The sequence below is a fragment of the Chlamydomonas reinhardtii genome, chromosome 17 (genome assembly GCF_000002595.2).
Source record: "Chlamydomonas reinhardtii strain CC-503 cw92 mt+ chromosome 17, whole genome shotgun sequence".
Lineage (NCBI taxonomy): Eukaryota > Viridiplantae > Chlorophyta > Chlorophyceae > Chlamydomonadales > Chlamydomonadaceae > Chlamydomonas > Chlamydomonas reinhardtii.
In genome coordinates, this window is record NC_057020.1 from 4,591,822 (window position 1) to 4,615,348 (window position 23,527).

General features: G+C 65.8%; 2 protein-coding genes across 4 annotated transcripts; one reads left to right on the forward strand and one right to left on the reverse strand.

Moving 5' to 3' along the window:
• Positions 1-92: 92 nt before the first annotated feature.
• On the forward strand, positions 93-14,626 carry CHLRE_17g733050v5 (uncharacterized protein). 3 transcript variants are annotated; one of them, XM_043072462.1, is made up of 44 exons: positions 93-564; positions 937-1,047; positions 1,253-1,363; positions 1,569-1,679; positions 1,885-1,995; positions 2,203-2,313; positions 2,521-2,631; positions 2,844-2,954; positions 3,160-3,270; positions 3,478-3,588; positions 3,802-3,912; positions 4,122-4,232; positions 4,442-4,552; positions 4,763-4,873; positions 5,079-5,189; positions 5,397-5,507; positions 5,715-5,825; positions 6,031-6,141; positions 6,353-6,463; positions 6,673-6,783; positions 6,997-7,107; positions 7,317-7,427; positions 7,635-7,745; positions 7,949-8,059; positions 8,267-8,377; positions 8,583-8,693; positions 8,899-9,009; positions 9,215-9,325; positions 9,533-9,643; positions 9,849-9,959; positions 10,170-10,280; positions 10,488-10,598; positions 10,810-10,920; positions 11,132-11,242; positions 11,461-11,571; positions 11,794-11,904; positions 12,112-12,222; positions 12,434-12,544; positions 12,756-12,866; positions 13,085-13,195; positions 13,409-13,519; positions 13,727-13,837; positions 14,053-14,163; positions 14,371-14,626. In XM_043072462.1, the coding sequence occupies exons 1-44, from the start codon at positions 473-475 to the stop codon at positions 14,447-14,449; spliced, it is 4,833 nt and encodes a 1,610-aa protein (XP_042914922.1). In that variant the 5' UTR covers positions 93-472; the 3' UTR covers positions 14,450-14,626. The 3 variants fall into 3 exon arrangements, with proteins under 3 accessions (XP_042914922.1, XP_042914921.1, XP_042914923.1); XM_043072464.1 differs by lacking the exons at positions 93-564; positions 937-1,047; positions 1,253-1,363; ... (17 more) ...; positions 6,997-7,107; positions 7,317-7,427 and having other exon boundaries at positions 7,613-7,745; XM_043072463.1 differs by lacking the exons at positions 1,885-1,995; positions 2,203-2,313; positions 2,521-2,631; ... (35 more) ...; positions 14,053-14,163; positions 14,371-14,626 and having other exon boundaries at positions 1,569-1,804.
• A 260-nt stretch (positions 14,627-14,886) lies between these two features.
• CHLRE_17g733100v5 (uncharacterized protein) lies at positions 14,887-23,482 on the reverse strand. Its single transcript, XM_043072465.1, has 5 exons — positions 22,635-23,482; positions 22,091-22,180; positions 21,019-21,945; positions 19,464-20,789; positions 14,887-19,196 (listed from the first exon to the last, which is right to left on the reverse strand). Exons 1-5 carry the CDS (start codon positions 23,073-23,075, stop codon positions 16,200-16,202), a joined length of 5,781 nt encoding a protein of 1,926 aa, XP_042914924.1. The 5' UTR covers positions 23,076-23,482; the 3' UTR covers positions 14,887-16,199.
• Positions 23,483-23,527: the final 45 nt, after the last annotated feature.

Below are 23,527 nucleotides of genomic sequence, written 5' to 3' on the forward strand. Positions count from 1 at the left end.
GCGATCGCCGTGCGATGCCTTTGCCCCCAGGCCATCCACTGCATTTAACCCCAACTTGTCCCTTATATACAGTCTTGATTCGTGCGCTCCGAGTGCATCATCTAACCGATCGACTGCGAGAAGTGCTGTTAGCTCCCTTCTGAGAAGTCGCTTCAAGATGCGGGGCCGCGCCTCGCTGCTGCTTCTTGCGATCTGTGCCGGAGCAGCTCTGCTTGCAACATGCGGTGAGGCTGTAAGACGTTGAAGGGGCACAGTGAGCGAGATACCGTGGGGCGCGTATCGGTGGCCCGTTCAAATGTGTGGCAAGTAAGAGCGAGCGACCGACCAAGCGACACGGGCGTGAGGGCTCTGCTTCTCCTAGGTGACTCCTTCTGCTTACATCTTCTGATTTCCACTTTCGAAAGACTGCTAGAAGATGCAGGCGGCGCGGCAAATAAAGCAGCCATGATTGGGTGACTTCCAAGCAAGGGAGATGGTGCCGCGCTTACTTACCGACGTATGGAACCTTGTCCAAACAGGTGCTGCCAATGCTATGGAAGGCACCAATGGCGGCAAGCAGCGCAGGTATGTGCGCGCGTCCAGTGTTCAACCTAGAGCGGGTGATAGAGTGTGACGACGCCACCGAGCGACCTACCGCGGCAGCTAATAACTGCTGCATCCCTCGCTCCGCCTGTTCGCGCTTCTCGGAAGAACAAATTCGTCCACCGCGTGCCGTGTGTGTGAGCCTAGCTCCGTCTGCACCGCAACAGCGGCTGCTGCTCGTGCGCGTGGATGGTGTGTGTATGTGGTCGGTTGCGCTTGCGGGCTGTCCACCTGCTGCGGCCTCCCCCTGGCGCCCCTGCCGCCCGCCCACCGCCGCCGCCGCCGCCGTGTGCTGACCTCACCTCACCTCACCTGACCTGACGCACCCATACCTGCCCTCACTCATTCACACAGGGCCATGGCTGAGGATGGCTTCATCATGACCGGCACCGACGCCGCCACCCAGACCGAGACCGCCGCGCGCCGCGAGGCTCTGGAGGGCACCCACGGCGGCAAGAACCGCCGGTGAGTGAGCTCGGGGCGTTTGTGTGTGTGGTGCTTGCTGCTGTGTGTGTGCCGTGGAATAATGCGGCTGCTGGGGCTGGGCACAAGCAAGCAAAGCAAGCAAGCAACATCTCCCACGGTCCGCCCACCGCCGCCGCCGTGTGCTGACCTCACCTCACCTCACCTCACCTGACGCACCCATACCTGCCCTCACTCATTCACACAGGGCCATGGCTGAGGATGGCTTCATCATGACCGGCACCGACGCTGCCACCCAGACCGAGACCGCCGCGCGCCGCGAGGCTCTGGAGGGCACCCACGGCGGCAAGAACCGCCGGTGAGTGAGCTCGGGGCGTTTGTGTGTGTGGTGCTTGCTGCTGTGTGTGTGCCGTGGAATAATGCGGCTGCTGGGGCTGGGCACAAGCAAGCAAAGCAAGCAAGCAACATCTCCCACGGTCCGCCCACCGCCGCCGCCATGTGCTGACCTCACCTCACCTCACCTCACCTGACGCACCCATACCTGCCCTCACTCATTCACACAGGGCCATGGCTGAGGATGGCTTCATCATGACCGGCACCGACGCTGCCACCCAGACCGAGACCGCCGCGCGCCGCGAGGCTCTGGAGGGCACCCACGGCGGCAAGAACCGCCGGTGAATGAGCTCGGGGCGTTTGTGTGTGTGGTGCTTGCTGCTGTGTGTGTGCCGTGGAATAATGCGGCTGCTGGGGCTGGGCACAAGCAAGCAAAGCAAGCAAGCAACATTCCCCACGGTCCGCCCACCGCCGCCGCCGTGTGCTGACCTCACCTCACCTCACCTCACCTGACGCACCCATACCTGCCCTCACTCATTCACACAGGGCCATGGCTGAGGATGGCTTCATCATGACCGGCACCGACGCTGCCACCCAGACCGAGACCGCCGCGCGCCGCGAGGCTCTGGAGGGCACCCACGGCGGCAAGAACCGCCGGTGAGTGAGCTCGGGGCGTGTGTGTGTGTGTGGTGCTTGCTGCTGTGTGTGTGCCGTGGAATAATGCGGCTGCTGGGGCTGGGCACAAGCAAGCAAAGCAAGCAAGCAACATCTCCCACGGTCCGCCAACCGCCGCCGCCGTGTGCTGACCTCACCTCACCTCACCTCACCTGACGCACCCATACCTGCCCTCACTCATTCACACAGGGCCATGGCTGAGGATGGCTTCATCATGACCGGCACCGACGCTGCCACCCAGACCGAGACCGCCGCGCGCCGCGAGGCTCTGGAGGGCACCCACGGCGGCAAGAACCGCCGGTGAGTGAGCTCGGGGCGTGTGTGTGTGTGTGGTGCTTGCTGCTGTGTGTGTGCCGTGGAATAATGCGGCTGCTGGGGCTGGGCACAAGCAAGCAAAGCAAGCAAGCAACATCTCCCACGGTCCGCCAACCGCCGCCGCCGTGTGCTGACCTCACCTCACCTCACCTCACCTGACGCACCCATACCTGCCCTCACTCATTCACACAGGGCCATGGCTGAGGATGGCTTCATCATGACCGGCACCGACGCTGCCACCCAGACCGAGACCGCCGCGCGCCGCGAGGCTCTGGAGGGCACCCACGGCGGCAAGAACCGCCGGTGAGTGAGCTCGGGGCGTTTGTGTGTGTGTGGTGCTTGCTGCTGTGTGTGTGCCGTGGAATAATGCGGCTGCTGGGGCTGGGCACAAGCAAGCAAAGCAAGCAAGCAACATCTCCCACGGTCCGCCCACCGCCGCCGCCGTGTGCTGACCTCACCTCACCTCACCTCACCTCACCTGACGCACCCATACCTGCCCTCAATCATTCACACAGGGCCATGGCTGAGGATGGCTTCATCATGACCGGCACCGACGCTGCCACCCAGACCGAGACCGCCGCGCGCCGCGAGGCTCTGGAGGGCACCCACGGCGGCAAGAACCGCCGGTGAATGAGCTCGGGGCGTTTGTGTGTGTGGTGCTTGCTGCTGTGTGTGTGCCGTGGAATAATGCGGCTGCTGGGGCTGGGCACAAGCAAGCAAAGCAAGCAAGCAACATTCCCCACGGTCCGCCCACCGCCGCCGCCGTGTGCTGACCTCACCTCACCTCACCTCACCTGACGCACCCATACCTGCCCTCACTCATTCACACAGGGCCATGGCTGAGGATGGCTTCATCATGACCGGCACCGACGCTGCCACCCAGACCGAGACCGCCGCGCGCCGCGAGGCTCTGGAGGGCACCCACGGCGGCAAGAACCGCCGGTGAATGAGCTCGGGGCGTGTGTGTGTGTGTGGTGCTTGCTGCTGTGTGTGTGCCGTGGAATAATGCGGCTGCTGGGGCTGGGCACAAGCAAGCAAAGCAAGCAAGCAACATCTCCCACGGTCCGCCCACCGCCGCCGCCATGTGCTGACCTCACCTCACCTCACCTCACCTGACGCACCCATACCTGCCCTCACTCATTCACACAGGGCCATGGCTGAGGATGGCTTCATCATGACCGGCACCGACGCTGCCACCCAGACCGAGACCGCCGCGCGCCGCGAGGCTCTGGAGGGCACCCACGGCGGCAAGAACCGCCGGTGAGTGAGCTCGGGGCGTTTGTGTGTGTGGTGCTTGCTGCTGTGTGTGTGCCGTGGAATAATGCGGCTGCTGGGGCTGGGCACAAGCAAGCAAAGCAAGCAAGCAACATCTCCCACGGTCCGCCCACCGCCGCCGCCGCCGTGTGCTGACCTCACCTCACCTGACCTGACCTGACCTGACGCACCCATACCTGCCCTCACTCATTCACACAGGGCCATGGCTGAGGATGGCTTCATCATGACCGGCACCGACGCTGCCACCCAGACCGAGACCGCCGCGCGCCGCGAGGCTCTGGAGGGCACCCACGGCGGCAAGAACCGCCGGTGAGTGAGCTCGGGGCGTTTGTATGTGTGTGTGGTGCTTGCTGCTGTGTGTGTGCCGTGGAATAATGCGGCTGCTGGGGCTGGGCACAAGCAAGCAAAGCAAGCAAGCAACATCTCCCACGGTCCGCCCACCGCCGCCGCCGTGTGCTGACCTCACCTCACCTGACCTGACCTGACGCACCCATACCTGCCCTCACTCATTCACACAGGGCCATGGCTGAGGATGGCTTCATCATGACCGGCACCGACGCTGCCACCCAGACCGAGACCGCCGCGCGCCGCGAGGCTCTGGAGGGCACCCACGGCGGCAAGAACCGCCGGTGAGTGAGCTCGGGGCGTTTGTGTGTGTGTGTGGTGCTTGCTGCTGTGTGTGTGCCGTGGAATAATGCGGCTGCTGGGGCTGGGCACAAGCAAGCAAAGCAAGCAAGCAACATCTCCCATGGTCCGCCCACCGCCGCCGCCGTGTGCTGACCTCACCTGACCTCACCTCACCTGACGCACCCATACCTGCCCTCACTCATTCACACAGGGCCATGGCTGAGGATGGCTTCATCATGACCGGCACCGACGCCGCCACCCAGACCGAGACCGCCGCGCGCCGCGAGGCTCTGGAGGGCACCCACGGCGGCAAGAACCGCCGGTGAATGAGCTCGGGGCGTGTGTGTGTGTGTGGTGCTTGCTGCTGTGTGTGTGCCGTGGAATAATGCGGCTGCTGGGGCTGGGCACAAGCAAGCAAAGCAAGCAAGCAACATCTCCCACGGTCCGCCCACCGCCGCCGCCGCCGTGTGCTGACCTCACCTCACCTCACCTCACCTGACGCACCCATACCTGCCCTCACTCATTCACACAGGGCCATGGCTGAGGATGGCTTCATCATGACCGGCACCGACGCTGCCACCCAGACCGAGACCGCCGCGCGCCGCGAGGCTCTGGAGGGCACCCACGGCGGCAAGAACCGCCGGTGAGTGAGCTCGGGGCGTTTGTGTGTGTGGTGCTTGCTGCTGTGTGTGTGCCGTGGAATAATGCGGCTGCTGGGGCTGGGCACAAGCAAGCAAAGCAAGCAAGCAACATCTCCCACGGTCCGCCCACCGCCGCCGCCGTGTGCTGACCTCACCTCACCTCACCTCACCTGACGCACCCATACCTGCCCTCACTCATTCACACAGGGCCATGGCTGAGGATGGCTTCATCATGACCGGCACCGACGCTGCCACCCAGACCGAGACCGCCGCGCGCCGCGAGGCTCTGGAGGGCACCCACGGCGGCAAGAACCGCCGGTGAGTGAGCTCGGGGCGTGTGTGTGTGTGTGGTGCTTGCTGCTGTGTGTGTGCCGTGGAATAATGCGGCTGCTGGGGCTGGGCACAAGCAAGCAAAGCAAGCAAGCAACATCTCCCACGGTCCGCCCACCGCCGCCGCCGTGTGCTGACCTCACCTCACCTCACCTCACCTGACGCACCCATACCTGCCCTCACTCATTCACACAGGGCCATGGCTGAGGATGGCTTCATCATGACCGGCACCGACGCTGCCACCCAGACCGAGACCGCCGCGCGCCGCGAGGCTCTGGAGGGCACCCACGGCGGCAAGAACCGCCGGTGAATGAGCTCGGGGCGTGTGTGTGTGTGTGGTGCTTGCTGCTGTGTGTGTGCCGTGGAATAATGCGGCTGCTGGGGCTGGGCACAAGCAAGCAAAGCAAGCAAGCAACATCTCCCACGGTCCGCCCACCGCCGCCGCCGTGTGCTGACCTCACCTCACCTCACCTCACCTGACGCACCCATACCTGCCCTCACTCATTCACACAGGGCCATGGCTGAGGATGGCTTCATCATGACCGGCACCGACGCTGCCACCCAGACCGAGACCGCCGCGCGCCGCGAGGCTCTGGAGGGCACCCACGGCGGCAAGAACCGCCGGTGAATGAGCTCGGGGCGTTTGTGTGTGTGGTGCTTGCTGCTGTGTGTGTGCCGTGGAATAATGCGGCTGCTGGGGCTGGGCACAAGCAAGCAAAGCAAGCAAGCAACATCTCCCACGGTCCGCCCACCGCCGCCGCCATGTGCTGACCTCACCTCACCTCACCTCACCTGACGCACCCATACCTGCCCTCACTCATTCACACAGGGCCATGGCTGAGGATGGCTTCATCATGACCGGCACCGACGCTGCCACCCAGACCGAGACCGCCGCGCGCCGCGAGGCTCTGGAGGGCACCCACGGCGGCAAGAACCGCCGGTGAGTGAGCTCGGGGCGTGTGTGTGTGGTGCTTGCTGCTGTGTGTGTGCCGTGGAATAATGCGGCTGCTGGGGCTGGGCACAAGCAAGCAAAGCAAGCAAGCAACATTCCCCACGGTCCGCCCACCGCCGCCGCCGCCGTGTGCTGACCTCACCTCACCTCACCTCACCTCACCTGACGCACCCATACCTGCCCTCACTCATTCACACAGGGCCATGGCTGAGGATGGCTTCATCATGACCGGCACCGACGCTGCCACCCAGACCGAGACCGCCGCGCGCCGCGAGGCTCTGGAGGGCACCCACGGCGGCAAGAACCGCCGGTGAGTGAGCTCGGGGCGTTTGTGTGTGTGTGTGGTGCTTGCTGCTGTGTGTGTGCCGTGGAATAATGCGGCTGCTGGGGCTGGGCACAAGCAAGCAAAGCAAGCAAGCAACATCTCCCATGGTCCGCCCACCGCCGCCGCCGTGTGCTGACCTGACCTGACCTGACCTGACCTGACGCACCCATACCTGCCCTCACTCATTCACACAGGGCCATGGCGGAGGATGGCTTCATCATGACCGGCACCGACGCCGCCACCCAGACCGAGACCGCCGCGCGCCGCGAGGCTCTGGAGGGCACCCACGGCGGCAAGAACCGCCGGTGAATGAGCTCGGGGCGTTTGTGTGTGTGGTGCTTGCTGCTGTGTGTGTGCCGTGGAATAATGCGGCTGCTGGGGCTGGGCACAAGCAAGCAAAGCAAGCAAGCAACATCTCCCACGGTCCGCCCACCGCCGCCGCCGCCGTGTGCTGACCTCACCTCACCTCACCTCACCTCACCTGACGCACCCATACCTGCCCTCACTCATTCACACAGGGCCATGGCTGAGGATGGCTTCATCATGACCGGCACCGACGCTGCCACCCAGACCGAGACCGCCGCGCGCCGCGAGGCTCTGGAGGGCACCCACGGCGGCAAGAACCGCCGGTGAGTGAGCTCGGGGCGTTTGTATGTGTGTGTGGTGCTTGCTGCTGTGTGTGTGCCGTGGAATAATGCGGCTGCTGGGGCTGGGCACAAGCAAGCAAAGCAAGCAAGCAACAATCCCCACGGTCCGCCCACCGCCGCCGCCGTGTGCTGACCTCACCTCACCTCACCTCACCTGACGCACCCATACCTGCCCTCACTCATTCACACAGGGCCATGGCTGAGGATGGCTTCATCATGACCGGCACCGACGCTGCCACCCAGACCGAGACCGCCGCGCGCCGCGAGGCTCTGGAGGGCACCCACGGCGGCAAGAACCGCCGGTGAGTGAGCTCGGGGCGTGTGTGTGTGTGTGGTGCTTGCTGCTGTGTGTGTGCCGTGGAATAATGCGGCTGCTGGGGCTGGGCACAAGCAAGCAAAGCAAGCAAGCAACATCTCCCACGGTCCGCCCACCGCCGCCGCCGTGTGCTGACCTCACCTCACCTCACCTCACCTGACGCACCCATACCTGCCCTCACTCATTCACACAGGGCCATGGCTGAGGATGGCTTCATCATGACCGGCACCGACGCTGCCACCCAGACCGAGACCGCCGCGCGCCGCGAGGCTCTGGAGGGCACCCACGGCGGCAAGAACCGCCGGTGAATGAGCTCGGGGCGTGTGTGTGTGGTGCTTGCTGCTGTGTGTGTGCCGTGGAATAATGCGGCTGCTGGGGCTGGGCACAAGCAAGCAAAGCAAGCAAGCAACATCTCCCACGGTCCGCCCACCGCCGCCGCCGTGTGCTGACCTCACCTCACCTCACCTCACCTGACGCACCCATACCTGCCCTCACTCATTCACACAGGGCCATGGCTGAGGATGGCTTCATCATGACCGGCACCGACGCTGCCACCCAGACCGAGACCGCCGCGCGCCGCGAGGCTCTGGAGGGCACCCACGGCGGCAAGAACCGCCGGTGAGTGAGCTCGGGGCGTGTGTGTGTGTGTGGTGCTTGCTGCTGTGTGTGTGCCGTGGAATAATGCGGCTGCTGGGGCTGGGCACAAGCAAGCAAAGCAAGCAAGCAACATCTCCCACGGTCCGCCCACCGCCGCCGCCATGTGCTGACCTCACCTCACCTCACCTCACCTGACGCACCCATACCTGCCCTCACTCATTCACACAGGGCCATGGCTGAGGATGGCTTCATCATGACCGGCACCGACGCTGCCACCCAGACCGAGACCGCCGCGCGCCGCGAGGCTCTGGAGGGCACCCACGGCGGCAAGAACCGCCGGTGAATGAGCTCGGGGCGTTTGTGTGTGTGGTGCTTGCTGCTGTGTGTGTGCCGTGGAATAATGCGGCTGCTGGGGCTGGGCACAAGCAAGCAAAGCAAGCAAGCAACATCTCCCACGGTCCGCCCACCGCCGCCGCCATGTGCTGACCTCACCTCACCTCACCTCACCTGACGCACCCATACCTGCCCTCACTCATTCACACAGGGCCATGGCGGAGGATGGCTTCATCATGACCGGCACCGACGCCGCCACCCAGACCGAGACCGCCGCGCGCCGCGAGGCTCTGGAGGGCACCCACGGCGGCAAGAACCGCCGGTGAGTGAGCTCGGGGCGTTTGTGTGTGTGGTGCTTGCTGCTGTGTGTGTGCCGTGGAATAATGCGGCTGCTGGGGCTGGGCACAAGCAAGCAAAGCAAGCAAGCAACATCTCCCACGGTCCGCCCACCGCCGCCGCCGTGTGCTGACCTCACCTCACCTCACCTCACCTGACGCACCCATACCTGCCCTCACTCATTCACACAGGGCCATGGCTGAGGATGGCTTCATCATGACCGGCACCGACGCTGCCACCCAGACCGAGACCGCCGCGCGCCGCGAGGCTCTGGAGGGCACCCACGGCGGCAAGAACCGCCGGTGAGTGAGCTCGGGGCGTTTGTGTGTGTGGTGCTTGCTGCTGTGTGTGTGCCGTGGAATAATGCGGCTGCTGGGGCTGGGCACAAGCAAGCAAAGCAAGCAAGCAACATTCCCCACGGTCCGCCCACCGCCGCCGCCGTGTGCTGACCTCACCTCACCTCACCTCACCTGACGCACCCATACCTGCCCTCACTCATTCACACAGGGCCATGGCTGAGGATGGCTTCATCATGACCGGCACCGACGCTGCCACCCAGACCGAGACCGCCGCGCGCCGCGAGGCTCTGGAGGGCACCCACGGCGGCAAGAACCGCCGGTGAGTGAGCTCGGGGCGTGTGTGTGTGTGTGGTGCTTGCTGCTGTGTGTGTGCCGTGGAATAATGCGGCTGCTGGGGCTGGGCACAAGCAAGCAAAGCAAGCAAGCAACATCTCCCACGGTCCGCCCACCGCCGCCGCCGTGTGCTTACCTCACCTCACCTCACCTCACCTGACGCACCCATACCTGCCCTCACTCATTCACACAGGGCCATGGCTGAGGATGGCTTCATCATGACCGGCACCGACGCTGCCACCCAGACCGAGACCGCCGCGCGCCGCGAGGCTCTGGAGGGCACCCACGGCGGCAAGAACCGCCGGTGAATGAGCTCGGGGCGTTTGTGTGTGTGGTGCTTGCTGCTGTGTGTGTGCCGTGGAATAATGCGGCTGCTGGGGCTGGGCACAAGCAAGCAAAGCAAGCAAGCAACATCTCCCACGGTCCGCCCACCGCCGCCGCCATGTGCTGACCTCACCTCACCTCACCTCACCTGACGCACCCATACCTGCCCTCACTCATTCACACAGGGCCATGGCGGAGGATGGCTTCATCATGACCGGCACCGACGCCGCCACCCAGACCGAGACCGCCGCGCGCCGCGAGGCTCTGGAGGGCACCCACGGCGGCAAGAACCGCCGGTGAGTGAGCTCGGGGCGTTTGTGTGTGTGGTGCTTGCTGCTGTGTGTGTGCCGTGGAATGCGGCTGCTGTGGCTGGGCACAAGCAAGCAAAGCAAGCAAGCAACATCTCCCACGGTCCGCCCACCGCCGCCGCCGCCGTGTGCTGACCTCACCTGACCTGACCTGACCTGACCTGACGCACCCATACCTGCCCTCACTCATTCACACAGGGCCATGGCTGAGGATGGCTTCATCATGACCGGCACCGACGCTGCCACCCAGACCGAGACCGCCGCGCGCCGCGAGGCTCTGGAGGGCACCCACGGCGGCAAGAACCGCCGGTGAGTGAGCTCGGGGCGTTTGTGTGTGTGTGGTGCTTGCTGCTGTGTGTGTGCCGTGGAATAATGCGGCTGCTGGGGCTGGGCACAAGCAAGCAAAGCAAGCAAGCAACATCTCCCACGGTCCGCCCACCGCCGCCGCCGTGTGCTGACCTCACCTGACCTCACCTCACCTGACGCACCCATACCTGCCCTCACTCATTCACACAGGGCCATGGCTGAGGATGGCTTCATCATGACCGGCACCGACGCTGCCACCCAGACCGAGACCGCCGCGCGCCGCGAGGCTCTGGAGGGCACCCACGGCGGCAAGAACCGCCGGTGAGTGAGCTCGGGGCGTGTGTGTGTGTGCGTGTGGTGCTTGCTGCTGTGTGTGTGCCGTGGAATAATGCGGCTGCTGGGGCTGGGCACAAGCAAGCAAAGCAAGCAAGCAACATCTCCCATGGTCCGCCCACCGCCGCCGCCGTGTGCTGACCTCACCTCACCTCACCTCACCTGACGCACCCATACCTGCCCTCACTCATTCACACAGGGCCATGGCTGAGGATGGCTTCATCATGACCGGCACCGACGCTGCCACCCAGACCGAGACCGCCGCGCGCCGCGAGGCTCTGGAGGGCACCCACGGCGGCAAGAACCGCCGGTGAGTGAGCTCGGGGCGTTTGTGTGTGTGGTGCTTGCTGCTGTGTGTGTGCCGTGGAATAATGCGGCTGCTGGGGCTGGGCACAAGCAAGCAAAGCAATCAAGCAACATTCCCCACGGTCCGCCCACCGCCGCCGCCGCCGTGTGCTGACCTCACCTCACCTCACCTCACCTGCTGACGCACCCATACCTGCCCTCACTCATTCACACAGGGCCATGGCTGAGGATGGCTTCATCATGACCGGCACCGACGCTGCCACCCAGACCGAGACCGCCGCGCGCCGCGAGGCTCTGGAGGGCACCCACGGCGGCAAGAACCGCCGGTGAGTGAGCTCGGGGCGTGTGTGTGTGTGTGGTGCTTGCTGCTGTGTGTGTGCCGTGGAATAATGCGGCTGCTGGGGCGGCTGGGCACAAGCAAGCAAAGCAAGCAAGCAACATCTCCCACGGTCCGCCCACCGCCGCCGCCGCCGTGTGCTGACCTCACCTCACCTCACCTCACCTCACCTGACGCACCCATACCTGCCCTCACTCATTCACACAGGGCCATGGCTGAGGATGGCTTCATCATGACCGGCACCGACGCCGCCACCCAGACCGAGACCGCCGCGCGCCGCGAGGCTCTGGAGGGCACCCACGGCGGCAAGAACCGCCGGTGAGTGAGCTCGGGGCGTGTGTGTGTGTGTGTGTGTGTGTGGTGCTTGCTGCTATGTGTGTGCCGTGGAATAATGCGGCTGCTGGGGCTGGGCACAAGCAAGCAAAGCAATCAAGCAACATCTCCCACGGTCCGCCCACCGCCGCCGCCGTGTGCTGACCTCACCTGACCTGACCTGACCTGACCTGACGCACCCATACCTGCCCTCACTCATTCACACAGGGCCATGGCTGAGGATGGCTTCATCATGACCGGCACCGACGCTGCCACCCAGACCGAGACCGCCGCGCGCCGCGAGGCTCTGGAGGGCACCCACGGCGGCAAGAATCGCCGGTGAGTGAGCTCAGGGCGTATGTGTGTGTGTGGTGCTTGCTGCTGTGTGTGTGCCGTGGAATAATGCGGCTGCTGGGGCTGGGCACAAGCAAGCAAAGCAAGCAAGCAACATCTCCCACGGTCCGCCCACCGCCGCCGCCGTGTGCTGACCTCACCTGACCTCACCTCACCTGACGCACCCATACCTGCCCTCACTCATTCACACAGGGCCATGGCTGAGGATGGCTTCATCATGACCGGCACCGACGCTGCCACCCAGACCGAGACCGCCGCGCGCCGCGAGGCTCTGGAGGGCACCCACGGCGGCAAGAACCGCCGGTGAGTGAGCTCGGGGCGTGTGTGTGTGTGCGTGTGGTGCTTGCTGCTGTGTGTGTGCCGTGGAATAATGCGGCTGCTGGGGCTGGGCACAAGCAAGCAAAGCAAGCAAGCAACATCTCCCATGGTTCGCCCACCGCCGCCGCCGTGTGCTGACCTCACCTCACCTCACCTCACCTGACGCACCCATACCTGCCCTCACTCATTCACACAGGGCCATGGCTGAGGATGGCTTCATCATGACCGGCACCGACGCTGCCACCCAGACCGAGACCGCCGCGCGCCGCGAGGCTCTGGAGGGCACCCACGGCGGCAAGAACCGCCGGTGAGTGAGCTCGGGGCGTTTGTGTGTGTGGTGCTTGCTGCTGTGTGTGTGCCGTGGAATAATGCGGCTGCTGGGGCTGGGCACAAGCAAGCAAAGCAATCAAGCAACATTCCCCACGGTCCGCCCACCGCCGCCGCCGCCGTGTGCTGACCTCACCTCACCTCACCTCACCTGCTGACGCACCCATACCTGCCCTCACTCATTCACACAGGGCCATGGCTGAGGATGGCTTCATCATGACCGGCACCGACGCTGCCACCCAGACCGAGACCGCCGCGCGCCGCGAGGCTCTGGAGGGCACCCACGGCGGCAAGAACCGCCGGTGAGTGAGCTCGGGGCGTGTGTGTGTGTGTGGTGCTTGCTGCTGTGTGTGTGCCGTGGAATAATGCGGCTGCTGGGGCGGCTGGGCACAAGCAAGCAAAGCAAGCAAGCAACATCTCCCACGGTCCGCCCACCGCCGCCGCCGCCGTGTGCTGACCTCACCTCACCTCACCTCACCTCACCTGACGCACCCATACCTGCCCTCACTCATTCACACAGGGCCATGGCTGAGGATGGCTTCATCATGACCGGCACCGACGCCGCCACCCAGACCGAGACCGCCGCGCGCCGCGAGGCTCTGGAGGGCACCCACGGCGGCAAGAACCGCCGGTGAGTGAGCTCGGGGCGTGTGTGTGTGTGTGTGTGTGGTGCTTGCTGCTATGTGTGTGCCGTGGAATAATGCGGCTGCTGGGGCTGGGCACAAGCAAGCAAAGCAAGCAAGCAACATCTCCCATGGTCCGCCCACCGCCGCCGCCGTGTGCTGACCTCACCTCACCTCACCTCACCTGACGCACCCATACCTGCCCTCACTCATTCACACAGGGCCATGGCTGAGGATGGCTTCATCATGACCGGCACCGACGCTGCCACCCAGACCGAGACCGCCGCGCGCCGCGAGGCTCTGGAGGGCACCCACGGCGGCAAGAACCGCCGGTGAGTGAGCTCAGGGCGTATGTGTGTGTGTGGTGCTTGCTGCTGTGTGTGTGCCGTGGAATAATGCGGCTGCTGGGGCTGGGCACAAGCAAGCAAAGCAAGCAAGCAACATCTCCCACGGTCCGCCAACCGCCGCCGCCGTGTGCTGACCTCACCTCACCTCACCTCACCTGACGCACCCATACCTGCCCTCACTCATTCACACAGGGCCATGGCTGAGGATGGCTTCATCATGACCGGCACCGACGCTGCCACCCAGACCGAGACCGCCGCGCGCCGCGAGGCTCTGGAGGGCACCCACGGCGGCAAGAACCGCCGGTGAGTGAGCTCGGGGCGTTTGTGTGTGTGTGATGCTTGCTGCTGCTATGTGTGTGCCGTGGAATGCGGCTGCTGGGGCTGGGCACAAGCAAGCAAAGCAAGCAAGCAACATCTCCCACGGTCCGCCCACCGCCGCCGCCGCCTTGTGCTGACCTCACCTCACCTCACCTCACCTCACCTGACGCACCCATACCTGCCCTCACTCATTCACACAGGGCCATGGCGGAGGATGGCTTCATCATGACCGACACCGACGCTGCCACCCAGACCGAGACCGCCGCGCGCCGCGAGGCTCTGGAGGGCACCCACGGCGGCAAGAACCGCCGGTGAGTGAGCTCGGGGCGTTTGTGTGTGTGTGGTGCTTGCTGCTATGTGTGTGCCGTGGAATGCGGCTGCTGGGGCTGGGCACAAGCAAGCAAAGCAAGCAAGCAACATTCCCCACGGTCCGCCCACCGCCGCCGCCGCCGTGTGCTGACCTCACCTCACCTCACCTCACCTCACCTGCTGACGCACCCATACCTGCCGCCACACAGGGCCATGGCTGAGGATGGCTTCATCATGACCGGCACCGACGCCGCACGTGGCAACCGACGCCTCCGGGCTGGCATGTAGGGGCGTACTTCCATTGTGTGAGGATAACACGTTGCTGTACATATGTGCAGCACAACGGAGACAAATGAAGAATTCAGAGGACTTAGCGGGACGTGCATGAGTGACTGACTGACTGCATGCGGAGTGATAGTGGTTTGGTCAGGCTCGCACGGGAACGCTCTGTAAATTATTGGAGAGAGGTCCAGTCCCAGCCATTATAGGCCGTTCAGTGCTGAAAATCTGTGGGGTGGACAACGCTGCTGATCAATAACTGCATGGCTTTCGGACAGGAGCACAAGTCAACTGACGCCGAATCCAGCTCTACAGTAGCCAGTATGCCGTACACGCGAAGCCCGCCGTCTGCGCTGGCAGTTATGGTTGTTGCCGTCTCGCTCGCCGTCAAACTGCACGTGACCGTGCAACTGCATGGTGCGGAAGGGAGTGTGGTGCCGGTGGTGGTGACAGATGGGTTACCCCGACGTTACCCGACGTAACACGCGTGTGGCATCAGGCGGCGGCGGTGTGCTTGCACGGCATGCAGTCAGCCCTGGCAGCGCACGCACAACCGACCGGCCACCAGCGGCACTGGCGCGATTACTTCTCCAATAATACATTCTATCCTCTCTAGCCAGCTCGTCATTTGCCAGTTCCTGCGGAAATGTGGGCGCCCTTGCTTGCTGCCCTTGTGGGCTTGTGGCAGCTGCAGGCGAGGTTTACGCTGGCGTCATTCCAGGGCGGCGCTGCACGCGGCGCACGTGCAATCACAGCACGGCCTCAGCCTGATGCAGCAATCACAAAAACAAAAAGCGCCCTGCACCATCTGCAAGCCCTCAGACCTCCGCCCCAGACCCAGCTAGGCCTCACTTGCGGCCCACCTGCTTTCATCAAGTCCAATCAAAGCGGGGCCCCAGGCTCGGCATGCTGGGTTCTCGACAGCCTCGGCCTCCTCAGCTCGTCCGTGCGACCTACCAAGCTACCTTTCCGCCCCCTCAAACGCCCGGAACCCGCATCCACGCGCGCAACATTACATACTGCACAGTAATCACAAAGCAGCCTGGCGGCACATCCACGACCACTTCCACAAGAGCACACGTGTCACAGAATAGATATGGTCGCGTGTTGCAGCGACACCAATGACAAGAAGCCAGGGCGGTCCAGGCGACCAGGCGTGCCCGCTACGATACCCGAATGCGAAATGGGCATACCGTAATGTTTAGTAAACGCGTCCATCAGTGGGGCTTAAGCGAGTACGCAAAAGGTTCATCCCTTGTTCCTGCCGATGCGCAGGTTTGGAGGCAGCGGCAAAAAGCCATGCCCTTCCGCATGCTCTCCGTCGTGTACATTCCAGACATGTCATATGCATGGCCGTTCGCGTGGCGACGGTTGCGTCTTCAGGATCAGAATGCTGAGCCATAGCGCGCAGGGCGCGCGATGAAACATGCTGTTTATAATGCCGGGGATGCAAACCTGCTGATGCGCCTGCACGCACGGGCCCTTCGCCTGTGTGTGCAGCACATGATCCCAGCTTCAACGCAGATTGGGTAAATGCCGCATATAAATCTTGCAACCTGCTACTTGTTAGATCGGCATTCCCGACAAGCCAGTCTTTGTGGCTGGCCGGTTCAATGCTGAGCACACGGCGCCAGCAATGCACCGCCACATTGTTACGTGCAAACCGAGCTGCTCCAAAACCGTGTGAACTTGTTACTTAAAAGCACACTACAGCACGGCTTTCATTCTTTGAATGCCTCCTGAATCCTGGTAAACGTGCCTAGTCACCTTCCTCGGCAATGATGGGTAGCTGACGCGGGCTGCTGCACGCGTCGCGCGCCGCCACCGCCGCCGCTGCGGCCGTGGCCGCCGCTGCCATCACCTCGGCAGACGAGGTCGGCGACGTCAGCGAGGGACTGCTGAGCAATTGTGTCACAAGCTGGGAGTTGCTGCCGCTGTGAACCGGACTGCCGCTGCCGCCGCCACCGCCACCGCCACCGCCGCCGCCGCCGCCGCCGCTGTAGCTGCCAAAGCTCGGCACAGACATGCACGCTGCCAACAGCTTGGCATCAATGGCGCCGTCAAAGCCGCTGCTGCTGTAGCCGCCGCCGCCGCCGCCGCCGCCACCGCCACCGGCACTACTGGCAGGGATCAGCACGTCCGGCACCGCGCCGCCGCTGCCGCCCACAGCGGCCGCGCGCGCGGCGCCGGACAGCGACCAGGCCCGGCGCGGGCTGTTGCTGCCGCTGCCGCTGCCACCGCCGCAGCCGCTGCCACCTCCGGTCACCACCGGCGCGCCGTCGCCGGCGTGGCTCGGTGGCAGCATGGGCACCTGGCTGCGGCGCAGGCTGCCGCCGCCGACACTGCCGCCGCCAGATGCCAGGCGGCAGAGCCCGGCGTCACCGGCGTCCGACGTGGTGCGTGCCAGCGGCGTAGGCGCGGGCACAGACGCCCGGCCACGGATCATACCGGCCATGCCGTTGCCGCTGCCGCCGCCGACGTCGGCGACTGCAGCACTGCCGACGTTGGCGACTGCAGCACTGCCAGCGCCGGCGGAGCCCAGCGGCCGCGGCGCAACGCCGTTGATGCTGTGACGCATGCTGAGCTGCTGGGGGGAGCGAAGCCGCTGCGTGTTGTTGATCGGCCCGCCAAGCTCCGACGCCACCTGTGACAACGCCGCGGCGGCCACGGCAGCGGCGGCGTTGGCAATGTAACGGCTGCTGCCGGAAGGTGACAACGGCGGCGGCGGCGGCGGCGGCGATGCGCCCACTCGGCCACCGGCGGCGATCTCGAGGGGCTGCGGCTCCGTCGGCGTCTGCGGCCGCAGCGGCGACAGGTTCCGGCGGCTGGAGGATAGGTGCTTGCGTAGCGGCACGAAGTCCCACCGTGGCAGCGGCGGCGGCAGCGGCGACGACCAGTGACCTGGGCCGGCTGCGGCAGCTGCCGCCGCAGCCGCGGCGGCGGCAGCAAAGTCAGGTGAACCGACGCGCGCGGGCACGCCAGCCGGCGAACCCGGCCTAGAGCCGCTGTCGTTGCTGCCGCCGCCGCCGCCGCCGCCGCCGCCGCCGCCGCCGCGCACAGTCATGCCAGCAGGCTGTGCGAACGCCGCCGCTGCCACATAGCTGCCCTCGCCCGACAGCGTGACCTCGTCAGCGCCGGTGGCGGTGAGGTCGCCTCCGTTGCTGCTGCCGCTGCCGCCGGCCACGACGCCCGGCGGGCACGCGGTGAAGGTGCTGGAGTTCATAAAACGGGAGCGGGCGGCGCCGCCATTAGTGCCGGCGCCGAAGCTGCCACCGCCGCCGCCGCCGCGCAGGGCGCCCTCTAGCGCTGCGGGCGCGCTGCAGGGGCCGTGAGCGTCCAACTGTGCCACGTGCGCCCTGTGCGCAGCCGCTGCCGCTGTTGCCGCCACCGCTGTTGCTGCCACCGCGGCATCCTCCTCCTCGCGCTCCTTTGTAGGGCTGTACAGACAGCCCGGCAGCGCCGCTGCCATGGACGCGACGGCGGCGGCGTTCGCGGATGACGTTGCCACATCCGCGTGGCCGCCGGCAATGGCCGCGGCCGCTGCCGCCGGAGCCAGCGTCTTGGGGCTGCCGGGGCCGCCGGTGGCGCAGGCCGCGTCGTCCACATGCTCAAGCAGCAGCTCGTTGTAAAACTGCAGGCGCAGCTGCACCACCTCCGTGCCGTTAGCAGCCGCCGCCGCCGCCGCCGCCGCCGCCGCGGCGGCGGCGGCACCGGCCTCGCCGTCGGAAGGGATGCCCGCGCCTCGACGGGGCGAGGCGCCGGCGCAAATGCCGGCGGCGGCAGCGGCGGCGCCGCCAGGCCCCAGCGGGCCTTCGGCAAAGGTGACGCGGCGCCGGCCCGGGGATGATGCCGCCGAGCCTCCGCCCGTGCCCGGTGACATGTCGTGCCCGAAGCGGTCGATGGACATGACCGAGTAGCTAGCCGCTCCCGCTGCCGCCGAAGCGCCGGCGGCGCCGGCGCCGGCGTCAGCATCGCTCAGCCATTTCTTCCTGCCGTTGGTGAGGATGGAGGGGACGCTGGTGAGTCCGCTGCTGTACAGGCTCGGCCCAGCGGCGGCGCTGCTGAGTGGCGTGCCTGACGGCGGCTCCTCGTCGCCGCCGCCGCCTGCGGCGGGGCCGCTGCTGTAGCCACTGACGCCGCTGTCCGTCACTTTGCGGTTAGCGGCCTTGCCACGCCAGGAGCTGCGCAGCCCGCCGCCGGCAGCGGCGGCAGCGGCAACTCCACCGTCGCCGCCTCCAGTGCTCTTGTGGATGCGCGCGGCCTGCATGAGTAGCAGCGCGCGGCCGCGCTGCCGGCCCTGCGCGACGCCGGCGGCGGCGGCGCCGCCGACGCCGGGCGTTCCGCCGAGGGTCCCCTCGCGTGGGAGGCCGCCGGTGCTGTAGCGCTGGGCCAGCAGCTGCCGCTGGCTGCCTGCGGGGCTCTGCAGCGGCAACAGGCGCATCACGCCGAGCGGGCCGTTGCCCACCGCCGCCGCCGTCGCCGTGGCTGCGCTGGCGGCGCCGCCGCCAGCGTCAAGCGCCGCCACGGTGCCGGAGCCGGCGGCAGAAGCCTCGACCTCTCGGCCCGCAGCGTCCAAGGGAATGCCGACGGCGGGGGCTGCGGTGCCGCCACGCCCGGGGGATGTGCGGACGCCGTTGCGGGCGGGGGAGGTACGCACGTGGTGCAGGAGGTCGCGTCCGGCGTTCCGATGGCCATAGGCGGCGGCGGCAGCCGCGGCGGCGCCGAAGGGTGCAAGGTTGACGTAGGAGCGCTTCAGCTGTTCGGGATGAAGGAGGAGGGGGCGATGGAATGGGCATGCTTATTGGTTTTGAGGCGAGGTCACTCTGAGCGCTGCCCAGCCAGCCCGGCGAATGTTCGGTGGCACCCGGTTCAGAAGACCTGATGCCCGTGATTGTGGAGCAACAACACCTGCAGCACTCGGCACGACATGGCCATTGCTATCTATGGCAACAACACACAGCAGCACACAGCGCAACAAGCACCGCATAACACCGCGCCGGCACGTTGACACGCCGGCACTCACGGGTGGGATGGGCGCCGCTCGGTCCTTCGCGCCCGCGCCAACCCGCGCGTTGCCGTCACTGTCCCTGTCCACGTCATCAAATGACTCCACCTCCACGACTTCCGGCGACATGCTGCCGCCGCCGCTGGTTCCGCCGCCGCCGCCGCCATCACCGCCGCCACCGCCGCCGCCGCCGCCGGCCGTGCCGCTGCCCAGATCGACATTGCCGCCAAGTAGCTTTTGGTCGGCCTGCTGGCGGCGCTGGCGGCGGCGCCGCCGGACCACCACGACGGCGGCGGCGGCGGCCGCCACCGCGAGTGAGCCCGCCACAGCCGCGGCGACGGCGATGATGATGCCAGCGCTGCCGTTGCCATCGCCGCCGCTGCTGCCGTCACTAGAGCCGCTGCTGGCGTCAGCGCCCTGCGGTAGGCTCGTCGAGCCGTTCAACTGCGCGCCGCCGCTGGGCGCCGCCGCCGCCACCGGCACCGGCAGCACCGCGCAGGCGGTGCAGTCCGCGCACAGCGCCGCTGCCATCGCCGCCGGCACCAACGCCGCGTCGGTGCCGCTGCTGCTGCTGCCGCTGCTGCTGCTGCTGCAGGCGGCGGCGTAGGTCTCCGCGCCCTTGCTGCTGAGCGCGACGCGGTACGAGGCGCGGAAGACCGTGTCGACCTGGACGTCAGCGGCTGACGTCAGCCCGCCCGTGCCGCCGCACAGCGACACGTCGCCGACGGCGCCGCCGGCCGCCGCCGCCGCCGCCGTCACGGCGCCGTACAGCTGGGCCTTGAGCGAGTCGGCGGCGGCGGCGGCCTTCTCTGTGTCGGTGGCGACAGTTGTGGTCGGCGTGGAGGCGGCGGAGGCGTTGGGGGAGGCGGAGGAGGAGGTGGTGTTGGGGGCGGGGACCTCGAAGGCCAGGGTAATGGGCGTGCCCGTGCCCAGGGCACACGTTGCGGCAGCGGCGCCGGTTGCGGTGCCGGTCGTCGTTCCCGAAGACTGTTGGAGCGCCCGGCGGCCGCTGCTGGCGCTGCCGGCGGCAGCCTGGCTGCTGCACGTGACTTCCGCGCTCTGCATGGCGGCCTGCATGCCACCGCTACTGCCGCTACCGCCGCTACCGCCGCTACTGCCGCTACTGCGCAATGCGGCGCGCAGCGCCGCAATGAGCGCGTCCGAGCACACCACAGATGCTGCCGATGCCGATGCCGCGGCCTCCAGCGTCAGCCGTACGTCATACTGCACCGGCGTGACGCGTTCGGCGCCCGGGAACATTGCGACCAGCGCCGCCGCGGCCTCTTGCGGACTGACGGCGCCTGTGTCGCGGACCAGCAGCTCTCGTGTGACTGTCAGCACGCCCTGCGCGCACGCGCGTCACATACAATGAACGGAAGGTTTCGCGTCAGCTGTGTATTATTCCTTGTAACGTTGGCTTCGTGCCCAGGCAGCAGCAGTTGACGCTTTACAGAATGACATAAACGCGATTTGCACTGGGTGTCACTGCCCACTGGCCAAGCAACAGAACAAACCATCCGAGCGCCGAAAGCATGTTGTTTTGCTGAGTAATAAAACATATTATCACACGCACCTGAGGCGCTGCAGTGCTGATGAGTTCGGGTGAGATGCCCAGAAGCGTGGCCATGTCTGGTGGCGGCAACGGCGGCGGCCGGGGTGACGGCGGCGGCTTCGGCGGCGGCAAGGGAGGGCGGCTGGAGGAGGGGCCGGTGCCAGGCGCAGGCGGTCGGGGCGGCAGATCCGGTGATGACTGCGGGCTATGGGGGTGGGTGTCCGAGGGGTTGGGTTGGGATGACGGCCTGTGGGTGGGTGGGGCATCTGGGGAGGGCGCCGGCTCGGAGCTGAACGAAGGTAAGGGTGTCGTGGGCTTGACCGTGCCAGGAGAGAGCGAGTCCGCGGGGCCGGCCGGCGTAGGCGCCGGCGGCGCAGGCGACGGTGCAGGGTCCGGCGGCGTAGGCGCCGGCGGCGCAGCAGACGGCGGCGCAGGAGACGGCGGCGAAGGGGACGGCGGCGAAGGGGACGGCGGCGAAGGGGACGGCGGCGAATGGGACGGCGGCGTAGGCGCCGGCGGCGCAGCAGGCGACGGCACAGGGTCCGGCGGCGTAGGCGCCGGCGGCGCAGGGGACGGCGGCGCAGGAGACGGCGGCGAAGGGGACGGCGGCGAAGGGGACGGCGGCGCAGGGGACGATGGCGCAGGCGACGACGGCGCAGGCGACAGCGACAAAGGCGATGGCGGCGGTGCGGGAGGGCGCGGTGCCGGGGAGGGCGGTGATGGAGATCGCGGCAACGGAGACGGCGGCGACGGGGAGGGCGGGGAGTGCGGCGGTGGGCGTGGCGAGCTCTTCGATCCGGGCTTGGACGCAGGTGGGGGCGCTGGGGGCGCTGGGGGCGCAGGAGAGGGCGGCGCGGGGGAGGGCGGCTCCGGAGAGGGTGCGAAGCCAACCAGCTTCACCGCGTCGATCACCGCATTTCCATCGACGTTGAAGGTGGTGCCCGTCACCTGTTTCGGCGTGCATGCAGATCACATCAGCATCTGCCCCAGCGGTGTTGCAGGGCGCACACAAACGGAGCGTGTGCATCGCGCAAGACATTTTGGCCCACACACGGCACCAAAGCCCCGAAGATTCCGGCAATCAGCCACCTACCAGTGTTGGGCTTATGGTGAAATTGCATGACCACCAAAATGGATCCTGCAGCCCGTCGCAGGAGCTGGTGGTGTCTGGTGAGCACGTGCTCTGTGGGGGCAGGGAGGTGCGGGGATAAAGTTTTAATTTCTTCTACAGTTGTAGAAAGTGTATTTCCGGGAGGGAGCCCCGTGGGGGAGCCCGGTGCGTGTATAGCTCCACGTGATCGCAGATCCATGCATGTGTCTAATATGCACAGGTGTGTGTGTGTGTGTGTGTGTGTGTGTGTGTGTGTGTGTGTGTGTGTGTGTGTGTGTGTGTGTGTGTGTGTGTGTGTGTGTTTGTGTACGTGTGTGTTTGTGTACGTGTGTGATTTTTGGGTGCGGGGGAGAGCCGTAGTGCTCGGAAAGTAACCCGCAGGTCACACGCTTGTGATTCAGGAGGGGTATTGCACGCAGTGGACTGCTGTGCCCACCGCCCTAACCCCATGCGGCCGCACTGCCCCCAGCCAACCCCGCATAATGAAACCGTGGCCGTGACTGCCTCTCTGTGGAATTTATCTTACCTTGATACTGCCACCGCTGGCAAGCTCTAGGTCTGGCGAACTGAGCACGCTGCCCGCCTGACTCCCCACCACGCGCACTGCCAGCTGTGTCGGGAAGAGCGCCGTAGAGAACGTGACGGTCAGCGCGGTCTTTGGGGGACCAATGCCGCCAGTGTTTCCACTGAAGTAGCTCCATGCCAGTAGCTGCTGGCTGTAGGTCGTGGGGGGCGCGGAAAGGCACTTGCTGCCCGACGACCAGTTGGGGGGACCCAGCAGCGCGAGAAGCGATGCCGCCGTGGCGTCCTTCGGCCCTGGGCTCACGGAAGCCTGTGTCGCCCAGGCTGCAGTCTCGCCGAGTACACAGTCCGCGTAACTAGGACAGGTGGTCGCGGCCGCAAGTGCAAAGTTCGCCAGCAGCGACAGCGCTGCCAGAGCCGCGACGGATTTTGCACGAGGCATCATTCGCACGTTAGGCCGTGAGAGCCGTGTAGTTCTAACATTTCCTTTCCTTTCAACGCCGCTTCTGGAAGAGCGCGTACTTGGCAGCGCAGGCGGGCAAAAACCCAGCCTAAACGCACGCGACCAGGGTGTCAGCAACGAGTTATCTGCTTGGATAATGTGATATGGCCTATGGTATCATTGTTATCAGCGCCCTCAGCTGGCCCAGTGGCGAAGAACAAACTCGTCACAGCCTGGATGAAGTGCTCGTTTCCGAGTCAATTGCTACTATTTAGGGGCTAACTTTTGCAGAGATAACTAGTTCATGAAGCACAAGTGCTCAATGACTCACGTCTGCCGAATTTACGCAACCGGCATGCGGTCTCCTTATCAATTGCTTGTGTCAGTAAACTAGTTATACCTAGAACATGACAGTAGAAACTGACAGGAGGCAGTGACGGGTGAGAAAGGTACTT